General features: G+C 35.8%; 1 protein-coding gene across 1 annotated transcript in view; it reads left to right on the forward strand.

Annotated features, from left to right (window-relative positions):
* The window catches only part of PAX5 (paired box 5), a 314,686-nt gene extending 297,119 nt beyond the window's left edge, over positions 1–17,567 (forward strand). Inside the window, exon 9 of the mRNA XM_051996111.1 lies at positions 8,244–17,567. Coding sequence (XP_051852071.1) covers positions 8,244–8,320 — 77 coding nt within the window. The 3' untranslated portion in view covers positions 8,321–17,567. The remainder of the gene's footprint in view (positions 1–8,243) is intronic.
* The last annotated feature ends 394 nt before the right edge of the window (positions 17,568–17,961 follow it).

Below are 17,961 nucleotides of genomic sequence, written 5' to 3' on the forward strand. Positions count from 1 at the left end.
CAAGTCACTTAACTTTTGTCTGCCTCACTTTTCCTCGTATTTAAAATAATACCACCTACCTGCCAGGATTGGAGTAAGGATAAAATGAGATAATATTCTTATACCGCTTCACAAACTTTAAAGCACTATTTAAATGCTAGCTATAATTACTATTGACATTATTGCAAAAACCAGTGCCCTTTCTACTTTCCCATGATGCTTCTCAGCAAGTTGAACAATTCACTTATTATCCAGTAGAATGTAAATTACTTGAAGCTAGGACCATTTTTCCATATTGTGACAAGGATCTTTTTATCCCAATCTACAATAATGCCTGGCCCAGATGAGGAACTTAAAAAAAAAAAAAGCTTTTTATTTTTAAAATATATGCAAAGATAGTTTTCAACATTCACCTTTACAAAATCTTGTATTCCAAATTTTTCTTCTGAATCACTTCATTCTTGTTGAAAAGAGTTGAAAAGTATCAAGCCCATAAGAATTGATCATCACATTATCTTGTTGCTGTGTTTCAATGTTCTCTTGGTTCTACTCACTTCATTTAGCATCAGTTCATGTAAGTCTCTCCAGGCCTTTCTAAAACCAGATTAGAAACTTAGTAAATGCTTGTCAAATTGAATTGAATTGAATTGAATATTCTGATTCAGACAGCTTTCTTTCCATGTGATACTGGGCAAGTCACTTAACCTTATGAGACCTCAGTTTCCTCATCCAATAATATGAGAAGATTGGACTAGACAGCCTTTGAGATCACTTTTAGCTCTTGAGCTATTATTCTGCTATTTTGTTATCTTATAAGCTTACATCTTTGCCTTGCTGCTCTTTGGGCATTGGGATTAACCCTTAGAAAATCTCATTGCCTATCTGGGGGGGAAAAAAAGAAGATTCTGGAACCTGGGAAAAGAACTGGCTAGCAAATCTAAAACACGAAAACTGTTGGGATTTATTCTAAAAAGACTCACACCCACTATGGAAGGAGGTTGGTTCACTTTGCTTCTGATTTCATTGGTCTGACCGCTTAAAGCCGACTTAACCCAAACATGCTAAAAGTGGATAATAGTAACACCTTCTAATGAAGAAAAATGATTCAATTTCATGCTGGTTTGTTGTAATAACTTCTTTACCATTTCCCCTCATTACTCTCCACTCGATGCTGATCACGGCAGATTTTGTTTGATGCCCTGTGCCCACTTCTGAACTCAGGTGATTTGTGTACCTTGTGAAATGTAAGTGAGTCTGACAGGATTCCCTTTTGGACACACCTGAGCTATCTAGCTGTTGTTACAGGAGACAGGGTCATGAGATTGACAATATTGGCACGGGCTTCATGCTAGGTGAAAGGGTTTGGAACCAGTCAATTAGGATTAGAATCAGCTCTTCTGTGGGCTTCTATAAAAGGATTAGAGAACAAGTGTGAGCCAGAAATGACTGTGTCAAGAAATAAATTGATGATAATATGAATTAGAAAGAAAAAAATGACAGAAGAAAGGACAAGTTTATTTTAGATGGGAGTATAATGGTGGAGAGAAAGATCGAATGTGTTATGATGTGATGTTTTCATTTTTCACATTAAATAATAGGCTTTTTAAAAAATTTTCACCACAGAAATGCGAATTAGGGGAAAAAAACAGCACTTCACATTGTATGGTTGCTAGTCAGATTCTGAAAGACATTAGGATTTGATGGTTGAAAGGAATAAGAGTAGAGGCTTGTAAGAAATGTAAAAAGAGGAAAGAGGGAGAAGATTAAATCAGAAAGTTCTGCATAAATTTACTTTGATTTCCTTTTTTAAAAATCAATCTAATTTTTTCAATTAATGAAATTGTTTTTCCCTCCACCTCATTAAAATAAAAAACAAAATCCTTGTAACAAATATACATTGTCAAATAAAATAAAAACCCACATTGGTCACATATTATAAAATCTATTTCTCAATCCCTACATTCACTGTGGTTATTTTGTTTCATCATGAATCCCATGAAATTGTGATTTGTTATTGAATTGATCAGAATTCTTAGATCATTCCAAGATATTTACTTATATTGTACTGTCATAATTTCATACATTGTTTTCCTAATTCAGCTCAGTTTACTACTTATTGGTTCATAGATTTTATGAAACCATCTCCTAGTAGAGAACCCTGGAGTAAGGAAGAATTGAGTTCAAATTCTGCCTCAGATACCAATACTGTAACACTGAGCAAGTTACTTAACTTCTGCCCATCTTAATTTCTTCAGTTGGAAAATAAGATAATAGTAACTCATAGTTCCAGAGTAGTTGTGAAGATCAAGTGAGTTATTCAAAAAGCACTTAATACAATCCTGATATATAGTGGGCATATCATAAATGTTTGCTTCCTGACTTCCTTCATCATTGTAATAGAATTTTTTTACCTTCTTCAATCATTTTTGGGCTCTGAGAGTCATTTGCTTTTTCACGCTGAGCAATATTGAAACACCTCCTCTGTTGTTTTCATTTGGATAGGAATCTTGCAGAGATTTGTAATTGTCCTTGTGCTTTTCTTTTTGTATTTAAATCTTCATTTGAGTCAACCTGGCAGAGTGGATAGAATGGAAGTCTGATAGTCAGAAGGTTTGGGGTTTAAATTCTGCCTCTCTCATTTACTAGCTACATGCCCTGGGCAAATCACTTAACTAATTTCACCCACAGTTTAACTATCTGTAAAACAGATACAATAATATCTACAGTATCTACTTCATTATTGTGATTATTGTGAAACTCAAATAAGATAATGTATACAGAGCACTTGGTCAACTTTAAAGCATCATATAATTGTCATCTATTATAGTAGGAACCAAGATCATAGAAGCACAGATTTAGAGATAGAAGGACTTTAGGGATTATCTGACCTAACTTTTATCCACATGTTGAAACTGATGCCTAGAGAAAATGACTTGTCCAATGTCTCCCATTTAGTAATTGTGAAATCCAGAATTTGAACCCAAAATTCTGATTCCAATTCCAGTGCTGTTTTTGCTATCCCCTGTTGCCTCCCATTCCACTTGCCTAATGTATTTTAGTATGGTCTTTAAACATGTTCACATGGGCACTTCTTAATTATTGCTCATATTGCCCATATAATGGGTGATGATGCTATCATTTTAAAAAAATGAAGGCATATATGAGGGTAAAAATAGTAGTCATTTCTGAGCTAGGATATTGGAAGTGGATTCAAATGAATGAAAGAGGTTACTAGGAAATGGCTGTTTCCAAGGTAGTATTTATAATGTCTATACTCAGTTGAAATGAAACCATCCATTGATTTGGGGGGTAAGGAGAATGAGGAAAATTACCTAACTGGAACAGATACTCTTCTGGCTTCTAATTTTCTTTGTCATATAAGAAAAGGGAATTTATACTAACCAGAAAAGTTAGAAGACTATCTTCTTCACCCTGAATTACCCATGCATCTGTCACCTTTATCTTTGATGAGTGGGGTGAGAGGAGAAGAACAATGGAATCCAAGAAGTAATGGGGATCACCTAGTTAAACTAGGACCTCCCTTCTACCCTTATCTTCAGAGCATTCCTGATAGGTGATCAGATAATAATCAAGCTGAATATCATATTGACTTCATCTCTTCCTGTTAAAATTCAATATTTTAGCCTGTGAAATTGTCTTAAATTTTTATTTATCTATAGCAGTATTGTTGAAAATGTGCAGTATGTGTGTATGTGTTTGTGCATGCAGGGTGGAAATTGAGGTCACATTATGCTCTCACTAAAATAGGCAATTGGATATTTATTTCCATTATAACCATATCTATCCATATCTCCCAATCTTTCCTATTTCTGTTTGGGCATCAGTTTCTCAAGGTAATGATACTCATAGGAGCAGATTTCCTAAGTGCCATTGGGAAAATCCTTCTGCCCTTCCCTCACCCAACTTACCTACCTTTTCTCCCCCACATCATATTATGGCTATTGCAGGGGCACTTCAGTGTATTGGCTCTGAGTGACTCTCCAGTAATGGTACAACCTCGCTTTTTCATTTGGAGTAGGACAGACTGAGTCTTACAGAATAAGCAAGCATCTTTGGGCTGTGATTTAGATGGCAGATTTCATTACATTATCTTTTCCTTAAAATCCTTCATTTAACAAACTTCCCTATTTCTGGTAAAGACTACCATTCTAATTAGTCATATTCAGACTCATGGTGCCATCATTAATATTTCTCTCACTTCAATTCCATAAGTTGCCAAAACTCATTCCTACCTTCATGATGTTTCATGTCCATTTTCTTTCTCTAATTATGCAGGTACTGTTTTTGTTCCAGTCCTCTTCACTTCTTATCTGGACTATTTCAATAGCCTTTTCGGGGGGAGGAGGGAAGGAGACAATCAGGGTTAAGTGATTTTCTATGGTTCACAGTTATTAAGTATCTGAGGCTGAATTTGAACTTAGGAAAAGGAGTCTTCTTAATTTCAGTTCTAGCATTTTATTCACTATACCACCCAGCTATCCAATACTGGAAATTTAACAATCTCCTAAGCTGGTTTGATCTGCCTCTAGCATACCCCTTTTTTACCCTCCCTCCATACCTTCCCTATTAAAATTTATATCATTTAAGTTATAAATCTTATCATATTATACTAGATTTTATTCTCATTTTCTGCATCTCATCATTGATTATAATCAATTAACAGTAAACATTTATTAAAAGCTTACTATATACCAACGAACATAGTTAAGTGCTAGGGATACAAAGAAAAGTAGAAACACAAGAACAGCCCCTGCCCTCAAGGAACTTACTTTTTAATAGAGAAGACTACATGTAAATAAGTAGTTACACAGAAAAGAAATAATCAATATAATTAAAGAGCATGCTTTATTTTTCTTGTATCTTGTTCCATACCAAGTTCAGGGCCTTGGATGTAGCAAGGGTTGGCAATAACTTTTAGCCTAGTTGAAGTTAAATATTTAAAATAATGTTTATTGATGAGGTATGTAATCAAAAACTGAAGACTACTGGTCTGTAATACTAACTGGCCATGTATAGGTTTTTACACTTATTATCATCACCAAATTACATTTAACTTACTAATCTAGCCTGTTGAGATATTTTTGGATTTAGATTCTATCATCTAACATGGTGACTATCTTTCCCAGATTTTTGAAATGCAATTTTGTACTGAATATTTTATAATCATATCTTGTATGCCTTCATTTAAGTCACTGATTTTTTAAAATGGCTATTAGAACAAGATAAAGATTAAAGTCTGTGGTTCTGTAACAGAACCTCCCTGGAGGCTGACACTGATCTACTAATCAATATCCTTAGGCTTTGATCTTTCAACCAACTAGTTTTAATCTTTCAGTAGTGTCAATCTTTTTAGTTTGTAGAAGAAATCTACTCAAAATCTCTCTACCATTTATAAGTATATCATGAAAAATCACAATAAAATTTGGATAGTTCCACTTTGTCTTTGCTATTTAGTAGCATTATCCATTCTTTAATTTTCTTATCCCCAACATAGATTGAAAAGTTCTTTTTCTTGTCCTTAATGAGTCATATAGCCATCTTGTTTGGGATCTGAGAATTTTTTATATTCTTCTTACACAGAACTATAACTAAGGTGGAGCAACTAGAGTTTTTCTAGTGTGTTGAAGTTTACAGTCATTGACTTACTTATATTCCTTCTGAAGCATAGAAACAAATTGTATTTAATACCCACCCAGCAAAAAAAATTAATTAAAATTAGAAGGCTGCAAATAAAAGATTTCTTTTTTTCTGGAAGCAATATTCCAGGTAAGCACCTCTACAAATTAGTTCCATCCTTCTCTTTCCCCATCACTGTCCTGAATATTAACTGCCATCGTAGTGGCTTCACAGTATACTTTGGTATCTGTCTCTTCCACATGAGGTCTTGTTTCTGTTTCTCTTCCTTCCACTCAGCCAAATTTGTTAAACAGTTGATATAAGGTTATAGTTTCTGTCACTTGCTCTAGACACATTTTGCAAAATTTGCCCTGGGTGTCAAAATTGCTAGCACTAACTGTTCTTTTATGTCCATGACATCCTTTTTTATTTGTCCTCAATACCCTGTCTCTGTTTCTGTTTCTTGATTGGTTAATGAATTTCCTCAGCTTCTATTTCCATCTCTTTAAATACCTTTTACCTTTATTTTTCCTCAGATTTATCTTTTTGAATATCCAGATTTTTATCTGTGCACACATTTTATCACTTTAATAGGACATAAAGTCATAGTCACCACAGATTATTTAATTTGTGTCTTTGAATCCCCTATATCTAGCCTAATCCTTTACACCTCGTAGACATCTAGCCTAATCCCCTGCACATAATAGTCACTTGAAAATGTTTGTTAGATTGATTTTAATATTTTCCTTGAGAGTACCCCCATCCTTCATGAACCTGAACTAGAATATTAAACTGTGATACTTTTATTGTCCTGAAATCAAAGAAGGAAGGAAAAAAGGAAAGGAGGGAGGGAGTCCCTTTTCCCCCCCACAAACTCTAAAATCATGTGGGTCACTTCTTCCCACAGTTGTTGTCATTTCTACTTTTGCAACTATTTCCTCTTTTCTGGTGGGAAGAATGCCTAGAATAACATCTGCCTTTTTATCATGCAGGCATTCATTCAACAAAGATAAAATTTAGAGCAGAATGCGACAATGGAGGTTATCTGGTACAACTATGTTATTTTATAAGTGAAGAAACTGAGGGCAAATGACTAATACAGGAGTTACACAGGTTAATAAAATCTGAAATCTGTTGCATATACCAGATTCCCATGTTCCTAAAGCCAAACAAATGAGATTTGCCTTTGATGATTTTCTACATTTCTTTAGTGTAGAAATTTTTCATTTGCGATTCAGACTGTTCTATCCATGTACAGATAGTACAAATCATTTATTGTTATCATCATTACTATCATGATCATTGTCATCAAGTGATAAAGGTAGTTTAGTGTCTAATATTATAATAGGAATTTTAAAAAGCACAGAGAACCATTCTGGGCCTCTTGGATTGGATTGACCTTTTAGGCTATATAGAAAAGGAAATCTATGGAATTATTATTATCATTTTAATACTTTATACTGTGTTTTCCACATAGAGGTGTGAAATAAAGCTGAATGAATTAGAATCTCCAAACAATAATGGCAATTTTAACAAATTTCTGTAATCATTCAAATCCAACATTGATAGCCTAAGCAAAAAAGCCAAATAAAACCAAACTGGCTTATGGGTCAAAAAGGTAAACTTTTTTTACTAGTACTAAACTGGTAATAAACTTAAAATATTCTAGAGAATCTTTTTTTCTTCAATGTGAATATTTTCTCTACTTGTATAGATACCAATCTCTGATTGCCCCAGTAGAAAGTTTCATCAGTTTCTGTGGCCAAGAATAGCGTTATTCATTGGTCAAAGATATAATCAGTCACCAATCTTGTGATGATGAGTTTTTTGAAACTTTTGCATAGATTTAGAATTGTAAGGTACCTTAGAGAGCATCTAGACTAACCTCTTCATTTTACAGATGAGCAAACTAAAGCCTTAGAATTTAGACTCACCCACAGTCACATGACCATAGTAGTAAGTGGCAGACCTGGGATCCAAACATGAGTCCTCAGACTACATATCCAGAATACTTCTCAGAGTCATTTTCTAGACCCATCCTGTATCTGCTATAGTTTCCAATCTATGGGCCTTTGACAATCCAGGCTTGCTCTGTGTCATATTGGAACACCAGAGTAGGACAAAAGTGGAAGAAACCAAAATTAACATCAGAAAAGTTTTCAGGCTTATGGTAAAGTTTGAAAAAGGAAGGGAAGAAGGAAGAAAGAAAAAAAGGAAGGAAGGAAGGAAGGAAGGAAGGAAGGAAGGAAGGAAGGAAGGAAGGAAGGAAGGAAGGAAGAAAAGAAGGAAGGAAGGAAGGAAAGAAGGAAAGAAGAAAAGAAAGAAGGAAGGAAGGAAGGAAAGAAGGAAGGAAGGAAGGAAAGGAGGGAGAAAGGAAGGGAGGGAGGGAGGAAGGAAATAATGATTTATCAAACATCTACTATGTGCCAGGCATTGTTCTAAGTGCTTTATGATTATTGTCTTATTTGATCCTCACAACACTCCTGGGAAGTCAGACAGCTAGTATTTAAGGCTGGACTTGAGTTCAGGGTGTCCAGCACTCCCACCCTTTAGAGTACCTCTCTTCTACTTGCCTGGGCGTCTGACCTTTTGCACAATCCTTCCTCATGGCCTCTTTTCTCTTCCAGGCTCCCCTTACTATTACAGCGCAGCTGCCAGAGGAGCAGCTCCTCCTGCGGCTGCCACCGCCTATGACCGCCATTGACCCCAGGAGCGAAGAAATCCAAGCACTTACTACACATATCATTCAGGACTATGGCGTCTGAATCACTAAGACATATCCATGCCAACCAGACTGCACAAGGAAGGACAAGAGAATAGCCAATAAGATTCCACAGATTCAACGAAATGTTATTCTTTACAAGGGGCAAACTGATGTGGGGTTGGTGGTTTGGTTTTTTCCCTCTCTCTTGCTTTCTTGCTTCCCCCCCTTCTCTCATTGTTGTTGTTGGGTTTTGTTTGTTTGCTTCTAAGAGGAAATCAATGAGATTTTACTCATGTTGACTGGGTCTCAGAAAACCAACCAACCGAAAACCAGTTATGCTGACATTCCTCCCTGTTCACAGGACAGTCTGTTCTTGGGAGCGGGCCAGTCGCCTCCAGTTTTCTCCAGGTACATCCGAGGAAGAGTCAAACAAATGTATTCGTGGGCAGAGCTTTTTTCCTGGAAGACCCTGAGGTGGGCATCTCAGCATCATCTGCCTAACTCACCCTGGGCTTTTGTTTGGGGTGGTTGGTCAAGAAAGATTGCTCTTTTCAGCTGAAAGCAGCATTGATGTAAATACGCCTTGCTTTTTGTGTGTGTTGCGAAGAGAGTGGCTAAGTATATACTGTAAATGCTTTTACACATGGCGAGCTCAAAATGCATTGACAAGTGCATTTTGAAACTGGTGCACTGAGTCAGAATTTAGTAAGCTTTAACCGACCTTGAGCCAACCAGGTGGTATTTTCTTTGTGGTCATCCTTTGGCCTGAAGTGATTTTTTTTGTTTGTTTGTGCAGTATCCCATAGGAGAGGCCTTGGGTAGCAGAACATGCTGTTTAGAAGCATGGAACACAAGGACAAGTAAAACCCCTGGACAGGTTGTGACATTTTGCAGCTTTCTATCAATTCATCTTTCTTTGTAACCATCCTGAGTACACTGGAAATATATTTTTCTAGTTTCAAGCAGTGCTAACTTTAAGGAAGGATTTCTTAGTCAGCTTCTGACATGCTGTATGTAAATCTAAATAGGCAGGTGAAAACTCACTGATTTTCTAAAAGAAAAAGGAAAGAAAACAATCTCAGCATGATGAGCTGCCATGTTAATAGCCTGAGTCATACTTGGCTTCGCCCCACCATTCATCATACATTACAGATTACGTTTTCCAAATCATGGAAATTTGGAGAACATAATTTTTGGTGATTTCCTGAGCTACTCTTTGGAAACCGAGCTATCTTCCCCCATATTATATTGTTAGAGTCAGAAAATGTTTGATTGTGGGTGGGTGGGTGGGGTGTTTGACCTCTTACCCCCCCAGGAAAACAAGCCCATTAATGCAGAAATGATATTTTATTTAATGTCCCATTCTCTTTAGGAAAAAAAAGAACAAAAATGAGTAGCTCAAAAATGCTTCAACAATTCAATTCAACAAATATTTTTAAGCACCTAATCTGTGCAGGAGCACCAGACTAGGTGCTAAGAGATACAACAATAAAATAAGACACTGTCCCTGCCCTCAAGGAATTTATAATCTTGATGGGGAGATAAAGCATGTACATATATAAATAAAATACAAATTAGATTATGATCAATGTGTAGGCAAGGTCCAAACAAGATTCTGTGATTCAAGGAGGGAGAGGTCAATTCCTTCTGATGGGATCAGGGAAGATTCTTCATAGTACCTATGCTAGATCTTAAAGAAAGGGAAGGATTTCAACAAATGGAGATAAGGTTGAGATGGGAGAAGGAATTCATTTTAGGACTAAAGGACTAGTGTAAGCCAATGCATAAAAATGGGAAAGAGCAAGAATAGATTGAAGAATGGTACAGATTGAGATAAAGCTGAAAAGATAAATTATACTAAATTACAGGGAGTCTTGAATGCCCAGACTTTACTTGGTAGATAATGTTAAATTACTCAATGTGATTGATCAGGGAAGTGATGTGATCAGAGACTTCTACTCAGAGGAATGGCTAACGCACATTTGAATCATCATCAATACTCTTAACCCACATAATCTGTGCTTTTTTATTCCCCCAAAGGGACATCTAGGTTCAACTTGTTTTACTCAATTATCAATTAGAATTGCATTATCATCTTGGACAATGTCAGCAGAGAGTCTGATAAAATGAATGAATGAATGTGCTTCTCACCCCTGCTAAATGAAAGACAAATTAGGATCAGTTAGTTCCTTAATTCATTCAGAAAATATTTATTGAGAAATTCCTATGTACTTGGTACTATAGTAGACACTGACAGGGGAAAGGAGAGGTCATATGAAAAAAGAAAGATATGGTGGTTCCTGTCCTTATTTAGCGAGACAGAAAAACATGTTGAATGAAGTATTTAAAGAAAAATACAAAGCAGACTATACTCAGAAACTAAAATAGGATATAGGGAATAAGTGTTTTGGGAATTAGGAAATCATTGTAAACTGTAGGGCAAAGAAGGCTTCACAGAGGTTGTGGGACTTGAATCATGTCTTGAAAGATGGCCAGAATTTAGAAGTAAAAGATTACTCTGAACAATGGTGTTGGTTGTTCAATTGTTTTAGTCATGTCCAACTCTTTGTCATCCCACTTGGAATTTTCTTGACAAAGATACTAAAATGATTTGCTATTTCCTTCTCCAGTTCATTTTACAGATGAGGAAACTGAGGCAAACAGGGTTAAATCAGTTGAGCAGCATCACACAGCTAGTGAGTGCCTGAGATGGAATTTGAACTCAGGAAGATGAAACTTCCTGAATCCAAGCCCAGTATTCTATCCACTGCACCACTTAGTTACCCATCTGAGCGATGGAACAAAACATAAAGGAAGGGACAAAGATTGAATATTTAGTATGGCATGTTGAAAGGATCATTATGTGAACAGGTATGTGAATGCACATACCTGAATGCAATTATCAATTCAGACCCCTGCGTGTTATTTCCAAGAGGGCCCACTAAATTCCTGAAAACAAAGCCTCATTGTATTCTGATTTCATTTTCTGGTATTATAAAACTTTTCTAATTTAGTATGAAGGAGGAAGAAGATTTCTCTTTCAAAATATGGGACAGTACTTGAAAAAAAGAAGAATTTATCCTAATCAAGGAATAGTTCCACTGTGCATCCCCATGTCTTAGCTTTCATGTGGGGGCCAAGGGCTTTCACCATTTTCTTCCATCATCCTAGAAACACAGAAAAACAGATTTCTGGAGAAGAAGACAGATAGAGAGTAGATGAGATTCCAAACCAATACAAATTTCAAATCTGAATTATTTCAGTTTACTTATGTTATATATATCTGCTCAGCAGAAACTATTGTGGAGCACAGAATTCAAAATCAAAGGCATTATAAAGCAAGGGGTATCTGTTTATATATCAGTTTAAAGTTTACAAAGAGTCCCCACATAGGTAGTACTTGGGTCATTGTAGGGATGTAATTTCTCTGCTATAAAGATCTCATTATTTATGATCTTAACTGAAAAGACAAGGTCATTGTATTGAGAGGAGCTGAAATCTATATTGCTGCCCTGACAAGGCAAGTGTCTTATTAATTTTATAGCATAAGGATATATTGCCATTTCACAACTGTTACGCATTTGGTACAATTCAGAAATTAAAAAACCATGGCACTGAAGTTGCCAATTTCAATCAAAGGATTCATATATAGGTAAACTAAATATAGAGATCGTGCCATTATGTTTGATGATTTTAACATTCTTCCATTCAGCTGCTCTGACCAATTATTGATTAAGTAAGTAGTCGATCTAATTAGGTAATAAAATAATGTGAATACTGGCCCTGGAGTCAGATGGACCTGAGTTCAAATATGACTTGAGACACTTGACACTTAACTAGCTGTGTGACCCTGAACAAGTCACTTAAGTTCAATTGTGTTGCCCCCAAAAAAGATATGAATAAATTGTGTATGAATGTTGATTTGTTTTTAATGATCTGACCCCATTAGATTGCAAAGTACATGGCTGTTATTGTACTTGAAAACTTTGGCCTGATAAACATAAAATTGGGGAATTCACCATTGAGAAAAGGCCACAAACTGATTTTGTGATAGCAATGATTATGAAGAAGACAAGTACCACAGATATTATTATTAAGATTCATCCCATGGATGTAAATATACTTACAGGCAAATTCGATTAAAGTATGTTATTTGTGCAATGGGCCACTTCTAGAATATAAATAAAATGGACATATCTACCTATTTTGATTATATATAGCAGCACAGGACACATTTTGAGACAACTGAATTAAAAGATAGCAATCAAAGACACTTTTGTGAATGTGTAAAAAGTAACCCTCTTCAGAGTATATCTGTTAACTTAATGAACAGGCTACCAAACCATTACTATTGATGCTTTTGCCATATCTGCTTCAGTCAGTAGAATATGGCATTATTCCTTGCTTGTAATCTATCACACAATGCCAGATTATACTGGCAGTAGCTCAGGCTAACTGTGCTCTATGATTACATTTGTATCAATCAGCTATGAAGTAACAAAATGAGAAAAAAAAAATCAGGGATGTCCAGCATAATCCTATGCATCTAGAAAGGACATACCTGTCCTTTGGAATAGATGGGACATACAAAGCATTTCTTCTCACTGTACAACAAAATTCTTTTGAATACATTTTGATATGGAATTAATGATCACAAGGGTTCTAATCCTAATGATCATTTACAATTTCATTGAGATGGGGAACTTCTTGTTTAAGAAATGGAACAATTCACATCATTTATAATCTTTATAGAGGATTGTTTAGTATCTAACCATTGAACAGGGGGTGACTTCCATGGTCACATAGTCTGCATTTGTCAGAGATAAGAGTTGCATTTGGTTCTCCTTTAATTCACTCTCCTAGGCTGACTCTTCCTGAAACATTAAGAGAGAACTCCTTAAAAAATTGGAGAGCTCTAGAAGTGTTTTAAGTAGTAAATTCCAAGCAGAGGAAGCCAAGATGTCATTTGGCTACCACATATATTTGCAAGGTATTCTGAACTTAAAATCTTTGGACTTCCAGGAACCCAAGTTCTGATTCTAGACTTTGTTTCAAAGGAAACTTTTGTTATTCTAAAGAGTTTACTTTTTGAGTCTTAGCTGTTTCATCCTATAAGCCCTGCTTAGAACAGTTGTGATGCAAATCAATATCCCATAACCCCTTGTGTAGCAAAAGTTGGATTTGTGGTTGGTGCTTCCTGATCTGCTACTTATTAACCATTTAATTGCACAAGTCATATCAAGTTTCTTATCTTCCATTTCCTGCTATATACTTATATAAGGGGGTTCAACTAGTCCAGGGATTCTTAACCTTTTTGTGTGTGTTCATCATTCCTTTGGCAGTTTGGTGAAGCCTTTTTCAGAATAATGTTTTTAAGTGCATAAAATAAAAAGGAAATCAATTCTATTGAAATGCAACAATTGGAAGAAATTTTTTAATTCATAAGATCTCAGGTTAAGAATTTCTAGATTAGATAATCCCTAAATCCCTCTTTGACTTTTCTTAATCCTAAAATTCCTTCCTCTCAAGGCACCATGAAAATGAAACTTAAAGAGAATATGTGTTATCCCTTAAGCCAATAGTCCCAACTTAGACTCTAAACTTTGTAAAGAAGAAATCAGAGGAAGTATGACAGTCAGAAGGAGTAGTGCTTTTGGGGGGGAGTGTTGATCCCTGTCCCATGAGAGGTGAGGAAGCTTCAGAAGTTTTGGAGACTCGGCTTGATTCCGATAAGCCCTGAAATGTTTGGATGCTTATCCCAAGGATATCCAATTCTTTTGAGGTTTCATGCAACCTTTCCCACTGCTTTATTATCCTGTACCAGAATCTTCATCTCTCATTGTCTCACTGTCCAGTAAGCTTCACCTGCATTCTTTTTCCCTCAAACCTTTCTGAAGTTAAGAGAGATTGTAGACCTTGGAATTACAAGCATCAGGCAGGGAACCTGGGGGTGCTGGAATCAAAAGATATCCTGCAAGCTCCCACATAGCAAATTGGGAAAACCCACAAATATTTATTTCTGAAAAGACAAATTGAGGTACAGAAAGAAGCTAGAAGAAGTCCATTGGTTCAAGGAAGAAACTCATGCCATTGGAGATTTACAGAAAAAAGATAATTTAGATAAAAGGTGCACTCCAAGAGGAAATTCCTTTTATCAAAACATTTATACAAGTGTGCTTTACTGGGCTTTTGTTAATCCATTTTCTGGTACATGATGGGTCTAAATCCATATTCAGCAAGACATTTTATTCAAAATTTGCTTATAATCTTTGATAAACATGCTACAGAAAATCTTTTATTATGCATGTAAGAATCAAAATAAAAAAAAATCTTAAAAATAAATCATACATGAAACAAGACATGGAAAGATGCTTATGACCATATACTAGATATGAAATTGTAGTGACTACATTGGGTTTTTCTGAGGGAAATGGGTTTTTGGATTACTTGAAGCGATTTGACAAGACCAACCTATTATAACCTTTGAAAACAGGCAGGCCCAATTAACTTGGATATGTCACTGATTGATAAGGCTATAACTTCATATTTTCTAGGGACATAACTCTCCCCCTCCCCCATAGTCATTGAGAATTTGTTTTATTTTGCACATTTTTGGTCTGCTTAAGTAGGCCTTAAAGATTTTGAAGCAAAAGTGCATTTTTAAAAAAAAAAAAAAAATCTAGAAAATGAATAATTAGAAAGTTGGACAGTTGGGCCATGGCTTTTAGCCTGTGATATGTACACCTATCACCACTGGTACTTCAGACTGTTGTCCTTAGTACCTGAGGTTTTCCTTCTGCATATTCATGATGAAGCTGCAATATTGATCTCTCGTGCTCCCCCACTGTCATCCAGTCTTGCAAGGCTTGGCGAGCGCTTCATGGATTCAGTTCCCATGGGGGTTAATGTGCAGAGGAAGGATTTGAAGTTATGAGCCCTGAGGAGTACAGTTGACTTCTAAATCTCCTAACAAACCTGCAATTTGAAAAGACTGGAGTTACAAGTCAAAGGCATGCACACGCACACACACACACATGCATGCACACATATACACAATGTGATTAAATTTGAAATGATTTTTCATAGTTGAGGTCAGATTTCACTTGGAATGAATTTAGTATATCCCATAATTGGGGGAAAGATACAAAAAATTCTTTTTTCTCAATGAGTTAATATTTCCTTTCATTCCTATATCTCTTTCCTAAATGCTACTTAAATATTTTTTTAAAAATGAAGTTACTATTATGAGTAACCTCCTCAAGTAAATTAGAAAAATGTATGGGTAGGTCATCAGTAACATTTCTTTCTGTGTGTGGATGCAGAGAGAGAAAAAAGGCATTATTCCATCTTACTACTTTTGATGTCTGTTTTCTTAAGTGCCTGTAATAGGCAACATGTACAACATAACAGAGTAAAATCTTAAAACAAAGTGAGAAACAAACCTGGGGAGTGAGGAAATGGGGAGGGATACTGGTGCCACATTCCCTCCATGGATAGAGAAAGCAAGCATCTGTTCCATTAATGCCATTTGAAATCAGGTGCCTTGGAAGGATGAATCAGTCCTGTGTGTTAATGGCTGTGGCCACAGAATATTGGGTCTCTCTTGTTGAAATAATTGCCACACTTTCTGCCATGTCCCTCATCTTCTCCTGAAAGTACCATTAAGAATGAATGATTTCATATGATAGATTTTTGATTTACAAACTGTGCATTTCCCTTGGAGTGGAACAGAAAGGAAACCATTTAATGGGTCTCTTATTTTCAAGCATGAATACATTTTAATGAAACTATTTTATTGTATTTGGGGAAGTGGAAAGTTGAACATTCCAGCCAATCAATAGCCAATTAATTGCTATAAAGCTAAAAAAAAAAAAACACCTTCCATGTCCATTTTAAAATGTAGCATAAAAAGATCAAAGCCGTTTAGTATCATTTTTTACTCCTTGAGTTAATGGAACTTGGCACACAAACATAAAATGACACATACCATCCAAGACATGTTGGAACCTAGAAACACAAAGAGTTATAATACTTTGCTGGCCTACTTACCAGATTTTTGCTTTGGCTCCTTAGCTGTTCCTTCTCTGAAAAGATATACTGATGTGTTCCATTAATGGCACCTAATAGGAGGTGGGTGGCAGGATCCTTCCCTGGATATGTACAATAATGCTTGTTTGCCTGTTTCCACCATAAATGTACCCTTCTGGCAGAACCTGCTGCCTCTTTGGATTCTCCCACTTGGTCCTCCTATGTTTGTCTCAACCCAGAAAACAGGCAGTGGGAGATTAAAATCTTGCTTTCACTTTGCTCAATCTTGTATTGAAAGACACTGTCCTGGTTTGCTTTGGTTTGGTTTTGTTTTCATTTTCTAGTGGCCTTTGTACATTCTGGATTTACAGAAATGCATTATGTTGCAAATGGAGCTCATTGCCAGGAAAATGTGTCTTTTTTTTCCCTTTCTTAGAGACAGTTCACTTTGTCTTAGGGACTTCCAGCTTCAAAGAAAAAAAAAAAAAAACATATCTATTGTATCCGCCAAAGTTTGTGATGCCTGCATAGAAGCTTACTTGTAAAAAAATAAAATAAAATAAAAAAATAAAAAAGTACAAAAACTCAACAACAAAAAAATACTATAGAAACACAATTGAATTGCCTTTGAAAACAGGAGACAAATCCGTCTCCAACAGATTAAAAACAATGCTTCTTTAAAATGTGTATGTTTTGTATTCTTTTTTTCTAGTAGAAAAGAACTGACTTGAAATTTGGTGGTTTTTTTCTTAGTGTTGTGTGTTGCTTTTGTGTGTAATAATATTTGAATGTAATTACAGCAGTGCCAATTTGCCAAAGATGTGGAACATATTTTTCTTTTGTGGGCAAGGAGGGATGGGGTGGGTGGGAATTGTGGGGATGGGGGTGGGGGTTGCATTGTGGGACAAATGGGGATGGACTTTTATTTTCTTTTTTCTTTTTTTCTTTTTTTGTTTGCTTTTTCATTTTTTCTTGTCAGTACTGGAATTTGTGATTTTATTATAAGTTAAATGGTTGACTGCAACACCTTTCTTTTAGATTAGTAGAAGAAACATGCAATAAGATTGGCGTAGTTTCAATATCTGTGTGTCTTCATGAGAGTGGCTGTTACTTGTGAACAATTGATTTTATGTAACCTTTATGTGAGATAATTATTTGTAAATATTTGCCATAATTTTATTGGTTCCTAAAATAAAAGTAATTTTTTAAGTTCAAAGAACTTGATTCCCCTTCATTTTTTATAACTCTTCCCCTGCCTCTTCACCTCTCCCCCCTTGTAAAATGACCTTAATATTAATAGATCAGCCATCTAGTGATGGTAGATTGAATATTCTTATTTTTTTCATTACTGAAACAGTATCCCAAATGGCTATCAGAATCATCTACATAACTAGGAGTTCAAAGCTGCTCATAATTGTGCTCAGAGCCCTTTCCCACTGAATTCTACCCTCCTAAACCATTCAGGATTTATCATTTGTTGTTGCTCAGTCATTTCACTGATGAACAATTCTTCATGACCCCATTTGAGGTTTTCTTGGCTAAGATATTGGAGTGCTTTGCCATACCCTTCTCCAGCTCATTTTACAAATGAGAAAACTAAGGCAAACTGAGTT

This window comes from Antechinus flavipes, chromosome 1 (genome assembly GCF_016432865.1).
Source record: "Antechinus flavipes isolate AdamAnt ecotype Samford, QLD, Australia chromosome 1, AdamAnt_v2, whole genome shotgun sequence".
NCBI lineage: Eukaryota > Metazoa > Chordata > Mammalia > Dasyuromorphia > Dasyuridae > Antechinus > Antechinus flavipes.